The sequence below is a fragment of the Pleurodeles waltl genome, chromosome 5 (genome assembly GCF_031143425.1).
Source record: "Pleurodeles waltl isolate 20211129_DDA chromosome 5, aPleWal1.hap1.20221129, whole genome shotgun sequence".
Lineage (NCBI taxonomy): Eukaryota > Metazoa > Chordata > Amphibia > Caudata > Salamandridae > Pleurodeles > Pleurodeles waltl.
In genome coordinates, this window is record NC_090444.1 from 1,850,066,223 (window position 1) to 1,850,081,313 (window position 15,091).

At 46.6% G+C, this 15,091-nt stretch overlaps 1 protein-coding gene across 2 annotated transcripts in view; it reads left to right on the forward strand.

Annotated features, from left to right (window-relative positions):
* Window positions 1-15,091, forward strand: part of DAAM2 (dishevelled associated activator of morphogenesis 2) — a 517,936-nt gene that overhangs the window by 412,309 nt on the left and 90,536 nt on the right. Inside the window, exons 15-17 of one of the 2 annotated variants that reach the window (XM_069236334.1) lie at window positions 4,139-4,246; window positions 6,367-6,396; window positions 12,848-12,954. In XM_069236334.1, coding sequence (XP_069092435.1) covers window positions 4,139-4,246; window positions 6,367-6,396; window positions 12,848-12,954 — 245 coding nt within the window. The remainder of the gene's footprint in view (window positions 1-4,138; window positions 4,247-6,366; window positions 6,397-12,847; window positions 12,955-15,091) is intronic. The other variant, XM_069236335.1, reaches the window with a different exon arrangement.

A 15,091-nucleotide genomic window follows, 5' to 3' on the forward strand; every position in this document is an offset into this window, starting at 1 on the left:
GTGGTGAACATAGTGTGTGGACTGCGGTTCTTGGGAGTAGGTGTGAGACGTGGTAAATATTGTGTGGTGAACATAGTGTGTGGACTGCGGTTCTTGGGAGTAGGTGTGAGACGTGGTAAATATTGTGTGGTGGACATTTTGCGCGGACTGCGGTTCTTGGGAGTAGGTGTGAGACGTGGTAAATATTGTGTGGTGAACATAGTGTGTGGACTGCGGTTCTTGGGAGTAGGTGTGTGACGTGGTAAATATTGTGTGGTGAACATAGTGTGTGGACTGCGGTTCTTGGGAGTAGGTGTGAGACGTGGTAAATATTGTGTGGTGAACATAGTGTGTGGACTGCGGTTCTTGGGAGTAGGTGTGAGACGTGGTAAATATTGTGTGGTGGACATTTTGCGCGGACTGCGGTTCTTGGGAGTAGGTGTGAGACGTGGTAAATATTGTGTGGTGAACATAGTGTGTGGACTGCGGTTCTTGGGAGTAGGTGTGTGACGTGGTAAATATTGTGTGGTGAACATAGTGTGTGGACTGCGGTTCTTGGGAGTAGGTGTGTGACGTGGTAAATATTGTGTGGTGAACATAGTGTGTGGACTGCGGTTCTTGGGAGTAGGTGTGTGACGTGGTAAATATTGTGTGGTGAACATAGTGTGTGGACTGCGGTTCTTGGGAGTAGGTGTGTGACGTGGTAAATATTGTGTGGTGAACATAGTGTGTGGACTGCGGTTCTTGGGAGTAGGTGTGAGACGTGGTAAATATTGTGTGGTGAACATAGTGTGTGGACTGCGGTTCTTGGGAGTAGGTGTGAGACGTGGTAAATATTGTGTGGTGGACATTTTGCGCGGACTGCGGTTCTTGGGAGTAGGTGTGAGACGTGGTAAATATTGTGTGGTGAACATTTTGCGCGGACTGCGGTTCTTGGGAGTAGGTGTGTGACGTGGTAAATATTGTGTGGTGAATATAGTGTGTGGACTGCGGTTCTTGGGAGTAGGTGTGTGACGTGGTAAATATTGTGTGGTGAACATAGTGTGTGGACTGCGGTTCTTGGGAGTAGGTGTGTGACGTGGTAAATATTGTGTGGTGAACATAGTGTGTGGACTGCGGTTCTTGGGAGTACGTGTGAGACGTGGTAAATATTGTGTGGTGAACATAGTGTGTGGACTGCGGTTCTTGGGAGTAGGTGTGAGACGTGGTAAATATTGTGTGGTGGACATTTTGCGCGGACTGCGGTTCTTGGGAGTAGGTGTGAGACGTGGTAAATATTGTGTGGTGAACATAGTGTGTGGACTGCGGTTCTTGGGAGTAGGTGTGTGACGTGGTAAATATTGTGTGGTGAACATAGTGTGTGGACTGCGGTTCTTGGGAGTAGGTGTGTGACGTGGTAAATATTGTGTGGTGAACATAGTGTGTGGACTGCGGTTCTTGGGAGTACGTGTGAGACGTGGTAAATATTGTGTGGTGAACATAGTGTGTGGACTGCGGTTCTTGGGAGTAGGTGTGAGACGTGGTAAATATTGTGTGGTGGACATTTTGCGCGGACTGCGGTTCTTGGGAGTAGGTGTGAGACGTGGTAAATATTGTGTGGTGAACATAGTGTGTGGACTGCGGTTCTTGGGAGTAGGTGTGAGACGTGGTAAATATTGTGTGGTGGACATTTTGCGCGGACTGCGGTTCTTGGGAGTAGGTGTGAGACGTGGTAAATATTGTGTGGTGAACATAGTGTGTGGACTGCGGTTCTTGGGAGTAGGTGTGTGACGTGGTAAATATTGTGTGGTGAACATAGTGTGTGGACTGCGGTTCTTGGGAGTAGGTGTGTGACGTGGTAAATATTGTGTGGTGAACATAGTGTGTGGACTGCGGTTCTTGGGAGTAGGTGTGAGACGTGGTAAATATTGTGTGGTGAACATAGTGTGTGGACTGCGGTTCTTGGGAGTAGGTGTGAGACGTGGTAAATATTGTGTGGTGGACATTTTGCGCGGACTGCGGTTCTTGGGAGTAGGTGTGAGACGTGGTAAATATTGTGTGGTGAACATAGTGTGTGGACTGCGGTTCTTGGGAGTAGGTGTGTGACGTGGTAAATATTGTGTGGTGAACATAGTGTGTGGACTGCGGTTCTTGGGAGTAGGTGTGTGACGTGGTAAATATTGTGTGGTGAACATAGTGTGTGGACTGCGGTTCTTGGGAGTAGGTGTGTGACGTGGTAAATATTGTGTGGTGAACATAGTGTGTGGACTGCGGTTCTTGGGAGTAGGTGTGTGACGTGGTAAATATTGTGTGGTGAACATAGTGTGTGGACTGCGGTTCTTGGGAGTAGGTGTGTGACGTGGTAAATATTGTGTGGTGAACATAGTGTGTGGACTGCGGTTCTTGGGAGTAGGTGTGAGACGTGGTAAATATTGTGTGGTGAACATAGTGTGTGGACTGCGGTTCTTGGGAGTAGGTGTGAGACGTGGTAAATATTGTGTGGTGGACATTTTGCGCGGACTGCGGTTCTTGGGAGTAGGTGTGAGACGTGGTAAATATTGTGTGGTGAACATTTTGCGCGGACTGCGGTTCTTGGGAGTAGGTGTGTGACGTGGTAAATATTGTGTGGTGAACATAGTGTGTGGACTGCGGTTCTTGGGAGTAGGTGTGTGACGTGGTAAATATTGTGTGGTGAACATAGTGTGTGGACTGCGGTTCTTGGGAGTAGGTGTGTGACGTGGTAAATATTGTGTGGTGAACATAGTGTGTGGACTGCGGTTCTTGGGAGTACGTGTGAGACGTGGTAAATATTGTGTGGTGAACATAGTGTGTGGACTGCGGTTCTTGGGAGTAGGTGTGAGACGTGGTAAATATTGTGTGGTGGACATTTTGCGCGGACTGCGGTTCTTGGGAGTAGGTGTGAGACGTGGTAAATATTGTGTGGTGAACATAGTGTGTGGACTGCGGTTCTTGGGAGTAGGTGTGTGACGTGGTAAATATTGTGTGGTGAACATAGTGTGTGGACTGCGGTTCTTGGGAGTAGGTGTGTGACGTGGTAAATATTGTGTGGTGAACATAGTGTGTGGACTGCGGTTCTTGGGAGTACGTGTGAGACGTGGTAAATATTGTGTGGTGAACATAGTGTGTGGACTGCGGTTCTTGGGAGTAGGTGTGAGACGTGGTAAATATTGTGTGGTGGACATTTTGCGCGGACTGCGGTTCTTGGGAGTAGGTGTGAGACGTGGTAAATATTGTGTGGTGAACATAGTGTGTGGACTGCGGTTCTTGGGAGTAGGTGTGAGACGTGGTAAATATTGTGTGGTGGACATTTTGCGCGGACTGCGGTTCTTGGGAGTAGGTGTGAGACGTGGTAAATATTGTGTGGTGAACATAGTGTGTGGACTGCGGTTCTTGGGAGTAGGTGTGTGACGTGGTAAATATTGTGTGGTGAACATAGTGTGTGGACTGCGGTTCTTGGGAGTAGGTGTGTGACGTGGTAAATATTGTGTGGTGAACATAGTGTGTGGACTGCGGTTCTTGGGAGTAGGTGTGTGACGTGGTAAATATTGTGTGGTGAACATAGTGTGTGGACTGCGGTTCTTGGGAGTACGTGTGAGACGTGGTAAATATTGTGTGGTGAACATAGTGTGTGGACTGCGGTTCTTGGGAGTAGGTGTGAGACGTGGTAAATATTGTGTGGTGGACATTTTGCGCGGACTGCGGTTCTTGGGAGTAGGTGTGTGACGTGGTAAATATTGTGTGGTGAACATAGTGTGTGGACTGCGGTTCTTGGGAGTAGGTGTGAGACGTGGTAAATATTGTGTGGTGGACATTTTGCGCGGACTGCGGTTCTTGGGAGTAGGTGTGAGACGTGGTAAATATTGTGTGGTGAACATAGTGTGTGGACTGCGGTTCTTGGGAGTAGGTGTGTGACGTGGTAAATATTGTGTGGTGAACATAGTGTGTGGACTGCGGTTCTTGGGAGTAGGTGTGTGACGTGGTAAATATTGTGTGGTGAACATAGTGTGTGGACTGCGGTTCTTGGGAGTAGGTGTGTGACGTGGTAAATATTGTGTGGTGAACATAGTGTGTGGACTGCGGTTCTTGGGTGTGGTTGTGTCATGGGGCGTCTCCCCTATTTTCACACCTGTGCGTTGATGAAGGTTTTCTTGGATTTCAGGACAGGATTGGTGGCACCATCTGGAATGAAATCGACGATGTCCGGGCCTTCAAAGTCCTAGACTTGGAGGACTTTGAGAAAATGTTCTCAGCCTATCAGCGACACCAGGTACGGATTGCGATTTTAAGCCAATGTAGTCTATCGGGCAGGGCAGAGCAACACTGGGTAACATATATAACAAAGTATTTCTTTCTTGTTAGCAGTGGGACTCATGGGGGAAGCCCTATGATCATTGTGAGTAGAGACACAACTGAGGCCATTGTCGCAGGTCCCATCTAAATCGAAGTGCCTTTGAGTTGGGCTTTTATTTAAGTGCCAGTCCTCCAGGGCCTGAGTAACTCAATGACAGCTAAGAAATCCTTCTAATGAGTGTTGCCAAACTCAGGCACTGGATACTACTGCAAGTTACCTGTGTCACCTGGAGCCTTCTCCTTAGGCCTCGACTAGAAAAGAGGAAAAGTCGAGACTTACATCTGGAGGGTGGTGCACGCCGGAATGGCTAGTTCAGACAGCGCGCATATCACTTGGAATAAACATAGTGTCCAAGCAGTGGTACTTTTCTCTACCTAAGACTGAAAGTTATACCCTCTTCTTTTGTCTGCTGGTCTATCTTAAATGGACGTTTGGTTTTCTTTTTTTGGGACATCTAATATGCCAGAATTTGTTTATTTTTATTAAGCAAAATGTCGTGGCACTATTGAAGTGCCACAGAAAATTGTATAGTCGCGAAAAGTGTTTGCCTACTATATTTTGTAACCACAAATAAATCTGAAAATAAATATTATGTAGAGGCCCTTTACCCTTAAAATGAAGAAACAAATGGTCCTGTGCTGATTAAATGACAAAACTGTGAAAAACTTGTCACTCAGGAGAGGTGTCTTGAAAAAGTCATCCATAGGGGTAATATCAGCAGTCACTACAACTAGAGATAGATTTCAAACTTTGTCTTTTTTTAATGTTTATTGGGTGAATACTGGGGTAGGCGCTAGAAGGACTGAGGTCTACTTAATCTAACAAGACCTCCTTATTCCCCCACCTTTTTCCTCTGGCCAACAATTGATAGATTATTCAATGTTTGATCAAGCACAGCTGTGTATAACTTGATGTTTCTTGCACAGGGTGTGGGTAGCGTAAGGCAAGGTTTTTCATGGAGTCCCACGTTGATCTTTGGGGACTTGCTCAAACTGACAGAACCTGTAGCCCGTAGTCACAGTCCCCATGCCCATGGTACCCGCTCATTCTCCGGCAACCCAGTGCCATCCCTTACATGTCACATTTATGGATGAAAAGGAGCCAAAGTGGAAGCCAACAGTAGGGCTTGAAGTCCTAAATTGTCAGTAATGACAGCGAGTGTAGTTAGTATGCCTTAGCAGGACGAAGGCCACATTTTTGAGGTTCATCATATACAGACCAGTTACTCTAGGCCTCAGCTCAGCACAACCAGATGCCTCATTAAGGCAGGACAGTCGTGTTGCTCCTAGAGTGCTGGCACTCTGCCTTCTTCATTCCCATTCACCTACGCACACATCCACGTCCCTTCCAACAACGCAGGCGGATACGGAGAGGGACATTCCTAGGGCAGCGCTCAGTCTTCTACAGTCAGACCTGGTTACTCCTCAGTGGCTGTTAAACTCCGCCCTGGTTACACATCCGAGTGTGATCTATCCAGCTCGTGTCTGATCTATTCATGAAAAGCTGCACAGGACGACGATGGGGGAACAGTCCGGAGTAGCGTGTAGGGACATAGGGTGACTCCCTGATAGTCTGGTACCTTGGATGGTCTGGTGGTAATGGAGACAGATCTCAACACCCGAGGATGTGTCCAGTTCCCCTGCAGACCAGCCATCCTCTGACTCTGGGAATGTTGTATTTCTGTGCAGTGAATATATTTTGATTACCACAGCCTGTTATAGGATCTACCATGATTTCAGTGAACCACCGTTAAAAGGTTTTTCCCATAGTAGAAGTTGGCGTAGCCCTTTGCAGGCATCGACAAAGCAGTGTTTAACCAGGTGTGATTGTATTTTTCTGTCAAATGCTATGCAGGACTGTTTTCTTGGGTGCTGACTTTCTGCTAGGCGACCTCAAGCTGTCGGCTAATGTTGGTGTCAAGTGCTTCAGCAATGTGATTGGGTGTCAACTGCTACTTTAAAGGTGCTGGTTCCTTACTCCTGTGTCTAATGTCTGGCATGTTTCCTTCTCTCTGACCTGCGGCTGCTTCTGCATAGGACCTGCTAACTAATGCTTCGCAGAAACAGGTAAGTCCTGCGTGCTTCCTGCAAACTGCACTGAAAAGGGTCTCACAACTTGCATTTAAATGAATGTCACCCCCCCAGTTTTGGGGAAAGGAAATCAGTGCACCCCCAATGAGTTGAATAAATAAGACAGTAGGGGCCATATGTACGAACACATTTTCCCATAGACACAGAATGGGCAAAACTGCTTGCTACATTTGGCCCTTAATAATTTAATACTTTTAAGGAAAGTCTGTTGAGTACTCTGTGCCCTCACTTGGGTTGGTGCAAAATGGCCCAAATGTTTACTGCGCAAAGGTCAGTCGTTCCTCAAGAACCCACCCTACCTGGAAATAATGCATGGGCAAATGCATGTAACTTGCTCCTGTTGGTGTCAGATTTCATGTGGCTTTTGGTGACCTAAAAGTGTGCTCCAGTGACCTAACGTCATGGGTCAAGGTCTCCTGTAGAGAACAGCATGGGCAATCTTATTTATATCTTCACTGTCAGTGACATGGGCTTGGTGGCCCAAGGGGCGTGGCTCAGCAGCAGCAGAGGGGGCACTGGGTAGCTGGTGATGTGGGGCCCTGTGGCATGTTGTATACACCCCTAAGGCGCTGCTTGAGTCTGGATACCTAACTAGTGCGTAGATAGAAAGAAAAAAATGGGCGGAGTAAAGCTGTGGGCATGCGTAGTGAACGAAGCAGCAACTTTCACAAGTGGCTTGTTATTCCGGATCACATCTCCTGAAGTCGGCAAATAGAAATCGTACCTGTTTTTTATGCATTTCTTGTCTGGTGCGACTGCAACCTAGATCAAACCAAGAGAAAAGTGTGCACATTGCTTTCATGCGCGCAGACACAAGGTCCCTCTTTAAGAAGCATATGCTTCCTGCAACCCCTCAAGTCGAACGACTGGGAGAAGCGAAGGTAGATGGCCAGGGCACTGTCAAGTTAGTCTTACCTGAGGACCTGGTCTTCCAGTATCTAACGACCCCCTCCTTTGGGGATCTATGGAGCAGCGGGGTTTGGGCCCCTTCTTCTCCCTCTAGGCCCACCCTCTTACTCCAGACACACCTTCAGTTCCTGACAAGGCTTTGTCAAATAATGTCCTTCCATCTAAACCTCCCAAAAAATAGGTAGTATTTTCACACAGTGAACATGAGGCCTTTTCAACCAAAATATCACAGACTGCTTAAACGTTGGACAAGCCCGTGGCAGCCGACACGTCTGGTGCAAAGAGCGAGTGATGCAATTGGAGGTTGACGTTCCTCTTGGATACCCTCTAAAAGTGGAGGACATTGTATCTTCTGATAAACCTGTGTGTAATTCATAATTTAGATCTGTTGAGTTGTATGTCTGCTCCAAATCTTTTGGCACTGTCTTTATTTTTACACTTGTGGGACAAAGCAAAGTCTGCTTGACATCTACGTTTTCTCTCTATGTGGAGGAAGCAATCGCGTCCCGTGAACTAGCCTGAGACTCTCACACGCTGTACAAGATGTCCTAAGTCATCATCTGATGGTCCCAGGAGCTGGACAGCAGTTTGAATGTGCCACACAATGGGAGCAAAAATGTGGATGCCTACATTTTTAAAACAAGTGGGTGAGGAGGTAGGAAGGTTGCTGTGCACCAGGGCGAGAACAACTCTCTATATTTTGGTCCGTTGTAAAGTAAAACATTGTTTGTTTACACATTTGCGCAGTGTCTCGATGCACCCAATTTTTGCTGCTTTTGAAGAGACCAATGTTTGATAAAAGGGAGAGGCTGTTGATGTTTCTTTTCTGGCTTTCATGGAGCTTTAATCCTCGAAAGAATATGTTTTTGGAACTTGATTTATGGAAAAACAACTCAAAGCTAAACACTGGCAAAGTATTAGGAAAAACAAATTTCATAGAAATAGATCTGGAAAGGCATTGCTGAGGAACTTATCCTTGAAAGTGGGTGGTAATAGCAAACAAAGGAGTGCGCAGCACGGCTTGAGTATGTATGTAAGACTTGAGGTGCATACCATTGCCCTGTTCTGGGTAGACAACTCAATATGATCTTGTTCAACCTATTCTGGGTGTATCTCTTGAGTGTTATTGGCCCAATCGGCCTAAGCGGTACAAATCTGTCCAGGCTCTGGTAGCTGGTGAAGCGTTCGCTTGGTAGAACATTCAAGCAGCAGGACAGAGACGCATACAGCGTGGGGTTCGCCATTCCTTGTGATCGCCTACTGTGACGATGTGGACCTTGGAATGATTCTCCAAAGGTGGAAAGTGCCTGTAAATAATCAGTGGAGCATTTCCCTGACTCAGCAATTTAAGAGATTAGACATCTACCAGATAGAAACAAAGCATTTCCTTCTTGGAATCCCTCATGTTCTTCTGCTTTTGAACGTGCTTGCACCAAGTAAGAGATGGCATTTAGTAATGCTGTATTAACACACAGTGGGCCATTGGTTGTGGGACATCAAAAAACCCTTTGCGGTTAGAGTCCTTGGTAGCTCGCTCATCTTGAATGGGATTCAAGACCTTCCTAGGTTCAGAAATTTAGGAACTGATTTAGATCTTGGCGGAGAGGTTACTCCGTCACAAGCATGACGGATATCCCGTCAGCCATACTACGATCTCCATAGGATATAACAGGATCGTAATACGACATACGTGACATTCGTCACATTTGTGATGGAGAATTCCCCTCCGCCAAGATCTAAGTCAGGCACCAAGAGCCTGATTTAGATATTGGAGGACCGGTTACTCCGTGACAACGTGATGGATATCCCGTTCCCCAGTATCTAAATCCCACAGTAAACAATTGTAGTAACCCATCACCCTAAAATCTAAATCGGGCCCTAGGTGTGCTAATTAATTTCTCAGTGTGACGTATTTAGTGTGCCGGACTTGCTGAAGGTACCTGTTTTGAACACTTCTGAGTGTTTGTACACCCCCTTCATGTTTCAGTTTTGCTCCTATTCCCAGACGCTCCTGCTTTGGTTCACTTTCTTCCCGCCTGCGGAGATGTGCACCACAAAGGTTTGGTGTCTGGAGGGCAGTGTTCACACCCTTTACCTGTGCAGATACTCCTGAATACATGCTCTTCGTGCAGAAGGATAGGTTCCTGGAAGGATTTAAAAAAACACTAAGTGATACATCATTGGTCCACAGCTGCCTGGGGTGTAGTGTCTGCCTGTGTGATGCAGGGAGCATCACCCCAAGGCCCCTGAGGGCTCCTGACAGCGCTACCTGTTCCTTGGTGCAGAGTTATCCATCGTTTTCATTTAATCTGAAAGTGTCAGGTGTGGGTTTTGTACTTTTGGCCACTTTACTTTTTAGAAAACAACGGGCATATTTACGAGTCCCTTGCACCGTGGTTGCGTCACTTTTTGTGATGCAACGGCAGTGCAAACCTCAAACTCATGTCTATGAGGCCACGCAAAACCACTTTGTGATGCTTTCATGGCCTCATAGATATGGAGTAAGGCAAGGCAGCATAAGTTGCTGTGTTGCCTTACTCTACGCAAGAGAGATGTTCCATGGGTACTGCGGTGGGTTTTCCCACGCAACACCCATGGATTTTGATGCATCCCCAGATTTACAAGAACTTGTAAATCCGGGGATGTGCCAGAACCGTATGCCTCCCAAGGGAGGCGCAACGAGGAGAAATATACTTATTTCTCCTCGTTTATTTCTCTTTCCTTGTGTGCTGCACTCTGCTGTACATAGGGAAAAAGGAAATCCCCTCCCAGGATTGTTTTTATGCAGGAAGGTGCCAATTCCTGCATAAAACAATCCTGCATGCAACACAGGCACCCTTGCACCATGGTGCAGGGGTGCCCGCGTTGGCGCTAGGCAGCCCCTTGTGCACCAGAGCAGGGGAAGGACTGGACTGCACCGTATGCTATAGATACAGCACATTCCTGCCTTTTCACTTTGACACAGGGCAGGGCAGCAAGAAGGCTTGGGGCGTTGCCCTGCACCAAATCCCCATAAATACGCTCCTTCGTTTTTTTTGTTTTTTTTTAGCCATCTTAACAAAGACGCTTATGTAGATACATGGGACACTCAATATCCTCATCAGTAACAAACCTCTTCGCTCGCAGTCCCCACAATCTAGATGCTCTCCCATCCTCCCTCTTTTTGTACAATATTTTTTTTGCGGTTTTATATAGCGCAAACTCAACCCGAAGGTACTGGAGCACTTTACATGAGCACCAGTTACGTTATACAAGGACGCATTCATTTTTGGTAGGCACAAGAAGATTAAGTGATTTGACTAGACTCACAGGATGTTGAGCCGACGCTGAGACTCAAACCTGGTTCCCTAACTCCAAAGTCGGCAGCTCTGGCTGTTACGCCACATCCTCTCCTCTTGGAGAGCCATCCTGAAGCGTTCCCACTCTTATCCCTTCTGCAGCGATGTGTTGCTTTCTGTTGAAGCCCACCAATCCAGTTTCACTCATGACCACTTACATACACACAGAGCCTACTGGGATTAAATTCCTCTCCGGACCTAATAAAGATCCTTCACTTAAGCTAATGGGGTGGGAACCACAATAAGAGTTAACAGGAAGCCGTGTGTTTTGGCTGATGTGAAGATTCCTCAAGGAGGACATTATGTGCTGAGCTGTAAAATGCAACCCTAAAAGCTGTGACCCCAAGTCCTTTGTTTCTTCCGCTCCCACTTCCGGCCGAAGAGTTTTGGACCATTTTCCAGTGTTGATGGTCCATAAGGATTCATCGGAGCGAGCCGCGGTCCTTTCGCGAACCTGGCAGCCATGGGATGGGGAGTAAATGTAGGTTTGTGTAGCTGACATGGCCAGGCCAGTCACCAGTGGTTCAGTGTATTCATCACTCGCGGTCTTGCATCAGTATGGAGATGGTCACTGTCGATGGCTGGGTCAAGTCATCTGCAAAGCATGGGTTTACAGAACTGTTTTAGTTTTCTCCTTCATCCTTTATCCTTTCCAAGCACCAGGGTAATTTGTTGCCCTCTGGCTCCCCTTTGTGGTGCTGCTCTAAGGTAGCTGCCTACTATCTCCTTAATGTAGCGCCTACTTAGCCAAAAACGGTCTGTAGATCATTTTTTATCATGCTGACCATGGCAGGAGTCTGACTGCTCAGTGTCATCATTGAAATAAACTTTTAGAAGTCCAAAGAAGCAGCTCAGTCAAGCCCTCAAGAGGAACCAAGACCAGCCTCCTGGTCACAAAATGTTAAGAGAAAATTGACCGACTTGATCATTTCACAAGAATGTCTGGCTACAGCTGTAGCAACTGATAAAGCACCAGCAGGGTCCACGTATGGAACTGACGTGGAGTATCTTCATTTGATGGTGCTGTGGAGGTGCACCTTGCTATCTGTTGCATGCGCTGCCATGAAAGCTTGGGATCCTAAGACCCACCTCTTTCTGCCTGACATATCGCCTGTGTCTGGACACTTGCCTCTCCATCTCAAGGTGCAGGGCTCAGTATTAGAAAGGTCCACCCATCACAGGACAAATTCTCAACTATTCAATGATCCGCACCTGTCCTACTCAAGAGTTCTTTATCAACCACTTTCATTGTCCAGCCTGGGCCTTCAGGTCCAGCCCAGATACATGTGCATTGCATCTTCTCCGTGTGATGCCCACCCATGCCAACTCATTCTTCTCTGCAACCAGCCTCCCTCGCACACTGGCACCCACGTCTTGTGGATCAGCTTCCAGGCTCCCGCAATCTTTCGCTGTGCAGTACGAAACAAAGTGGTTCTTCTTCTGTGGACCCCCCTTTCCAGCCCTAGATATTTTGCTGGCCTATGCGAAAATGCCCTTTCTCACCCTACGTGGCAAGAGGTCACACACTGGCACACATGAGTAATGCCAATGCCATTTCTTATCATTGTCAATCACCTATATCTCTTTCACACATTGTAATTACACTGTACAGTGCAGTAATTACTTTTGCACAGTCCAGTATACTTAGTTATCACAATCTAAAGTGCGGTGATGACCTGTGCACAGACCAATATACATAGTCATCACAATCTATAGTGCAGTGATGACTTGTGCACACCCCAGTATACATAGAAATTACAATCTATATTGCAGTGGTGTGGTGATGTATGCATAGCTCATTATACACAATAATCAGAACCTACAGGGCAGTGGTGACTTGTGCACAGGCCAGTATACATAGTAATCAGAACCTAGAGTGCAGTGGTGACTTGTGCACAGGCCAGTATACATAGTAATCACAATCTATAGGGCAGTGATGTCCAGCGTAGTAGGTCCAGGTAGACTGAACAGGACTTTCAGGATAACTACTGACTGTGTAAAGGAACCTCATTTGCATTTATGCAAATGTAACTTGAGGTTATATCCTGAAGTGTGGTTCTCTGGCATGTGGTGACTCCAGAAAAGGGTGCATGCTTTGCACGGATTTGCTTGTTAAGCGCCTTGAAGCTGTATCGAGCACGCTGTTTCCCTCGAACCATTCATCATGTGTCTTATTACAGAAGGAGATGGGCTCCATGGAGGACCTGTACCTGTCCACGCGGAAGGTGAAAGAGCTGTCGGTGATCGACGGACGCAGAGCGCAGAACTGCGTCATCCTGCTCTCCAAGTAAGTGTCTGCTCCTACAACCCCACAACTGCAGTACGTGTGTCAGGGCTGTACATCTAGACGCGCTCCATCGACAGGCACTCCCATGCAAACGTGCTGATACAGGTGATCCCTTTTGTGAGTATTTTATGACTGATGGATTATGTGAAAATCATGGGCTAGTGCACCACAAGCAGTCAGCACACACCTGACTGTCATGGTAGAAGGATGTGACTCCATTCTCCCCTGAGATGGTCACAGACACTAAGAGGCATATTTATAAAGAATTGACGCACGGAAGCACCACAAATCATTTTGCTGCGCTGCCTTACGCCACTTCGCAAGGCAGGAATGCACATGCCTACGAGATATGGTGCATTCCTGGCCTTTCAGCCAGGGCCAGCGCATAATTTGGTGCCTCGTTCCAACGCAGGTATCCTTGCACCATGTGTCTGTGTTGTTGGCAGGATTGTTTTTGTGCAGGAAGGTGTTCCTCCCATCCATTGAGGCGTTTTCCTCTTTCAATAGAAAGAGATAAAAACGAGTAGAAATAAAGATATTTCTCCTCGTTAAGCCACCCCTGGGGAGGTGTACAGTTTTGGTGCATTCACAGGTTTACACATGCTTGTAAATTTGGGAATGTGTCAAAATCCATGGGTGTTGTGTGGGAAAACCCTCCGCAATGCCCATGGAACTCCCCCCTGACGCAGTGTAAGGCAATGCAGCAACTTGTGCTGTGTTGCCTTATACCATATCTCCGAGGCCACGAAAAGCCACGCAAAGTGGCTTTGTGTAGCCCGGTAGATATGGATCTCCACTGTGTGACGCAGGTGTGTCATAAAAAGTGACACACTTGTGGTACAAGAGGCTTGTAAATATGCCCTTTAGGCGCTTTTAAAGGCAGGTTTAAGAAAAGTGGCGCTGCTCCCAGTAGCATAATGCAAAAGCCATCTCGGGCCTCTTTAATCCATTTACAGCCACTCCCTGCCCCTTCAGCTCAATATTGCAGCTTTCTGCTTTCTCCCATATTGACGCTTTTCCGTCTTTCTCTTTCTTCATGTTTTCCACTAGTGTATTTTGCTTACCATAAATGCCTGATGCAAAACAATAAGTGCCGGCCCTCAAAAATAAGTGCTGGTGCCTCCCACTGGGAACCAATGGCTCAAATTAAGCACTGATTACACCATAGTATTGCATGTTCTAGTTCAGCAAGGAGGAATCAGTCTCTTACGTCTTCAGGATTGATACAACCAGAAACCATCCGGTATGTGTTATTTGCTATTCAAACCCACCATAAATATTTTAGAAACTTTTTGGGTAGTGAGGTGTGCTCACTTTACCTGTTAAAAATCCCATCTGCCTGGTGTGAACCAACTGATAGGCTTTGTGTGGGCTGCACCCTCATCTCTGAACTTCCACTGAGGATTCAGCCCTGTTAGTTGCCTGAGGAATCATGGGCTTCTGGGAACTTTATGACACTTTCACCCCAGCAAAGACCCATTGGTAATGAGTGTGGTCTGGCCGGATACCAAGGACACGCCTCAAAGTGATCCTTCTGTGTGAAGGCAGAAGTTACCATCCAGCTTTTAGCCTATATTATAAATAAAAGGCAGGACCACCACCTGTCTGTTGTGCGGTCGCTGAAGGCATAGGGTCTACAAGAGGAGGGGTGGGGCAACAGGCCTTTGTGTCACAAAATCTTTAAATAAATTGAGTTTTTATATGGCTCACTGTGATTGCAGCTCCTATCTTCGACTTTTTGGAAGGTAAATAAATATTGTTATGGAGCTTCTGAAACTGAGTTTGCTGGGAAGCATAGTATCTCCACAATAAATGACTCAAGGTTTTGTAAACGAAGACAGCTGGGTTTGGAAAATATACCAGAGAGGTTAGAACTTCCTCCTATTAAAAGGCAAAGTTGTGACCACAGGCATTAGATATAGACTCTGGAAGACGTGTGCGGCCCTCTTACAAGAAGAGCTGTTTTGCCTCCACAAGTGCCCTCTCTGATTAAAATGTGATTTAGAAACCAAATGCTGTCAAATTAATTTTAGAAATATATGTCTCAACAACACTACATATGCTTCCAAATGTGTGCACATGTAGTTACTGCCCACAGGAAAATATTAAAATATATTTTATTCTACTTGAGCGATAA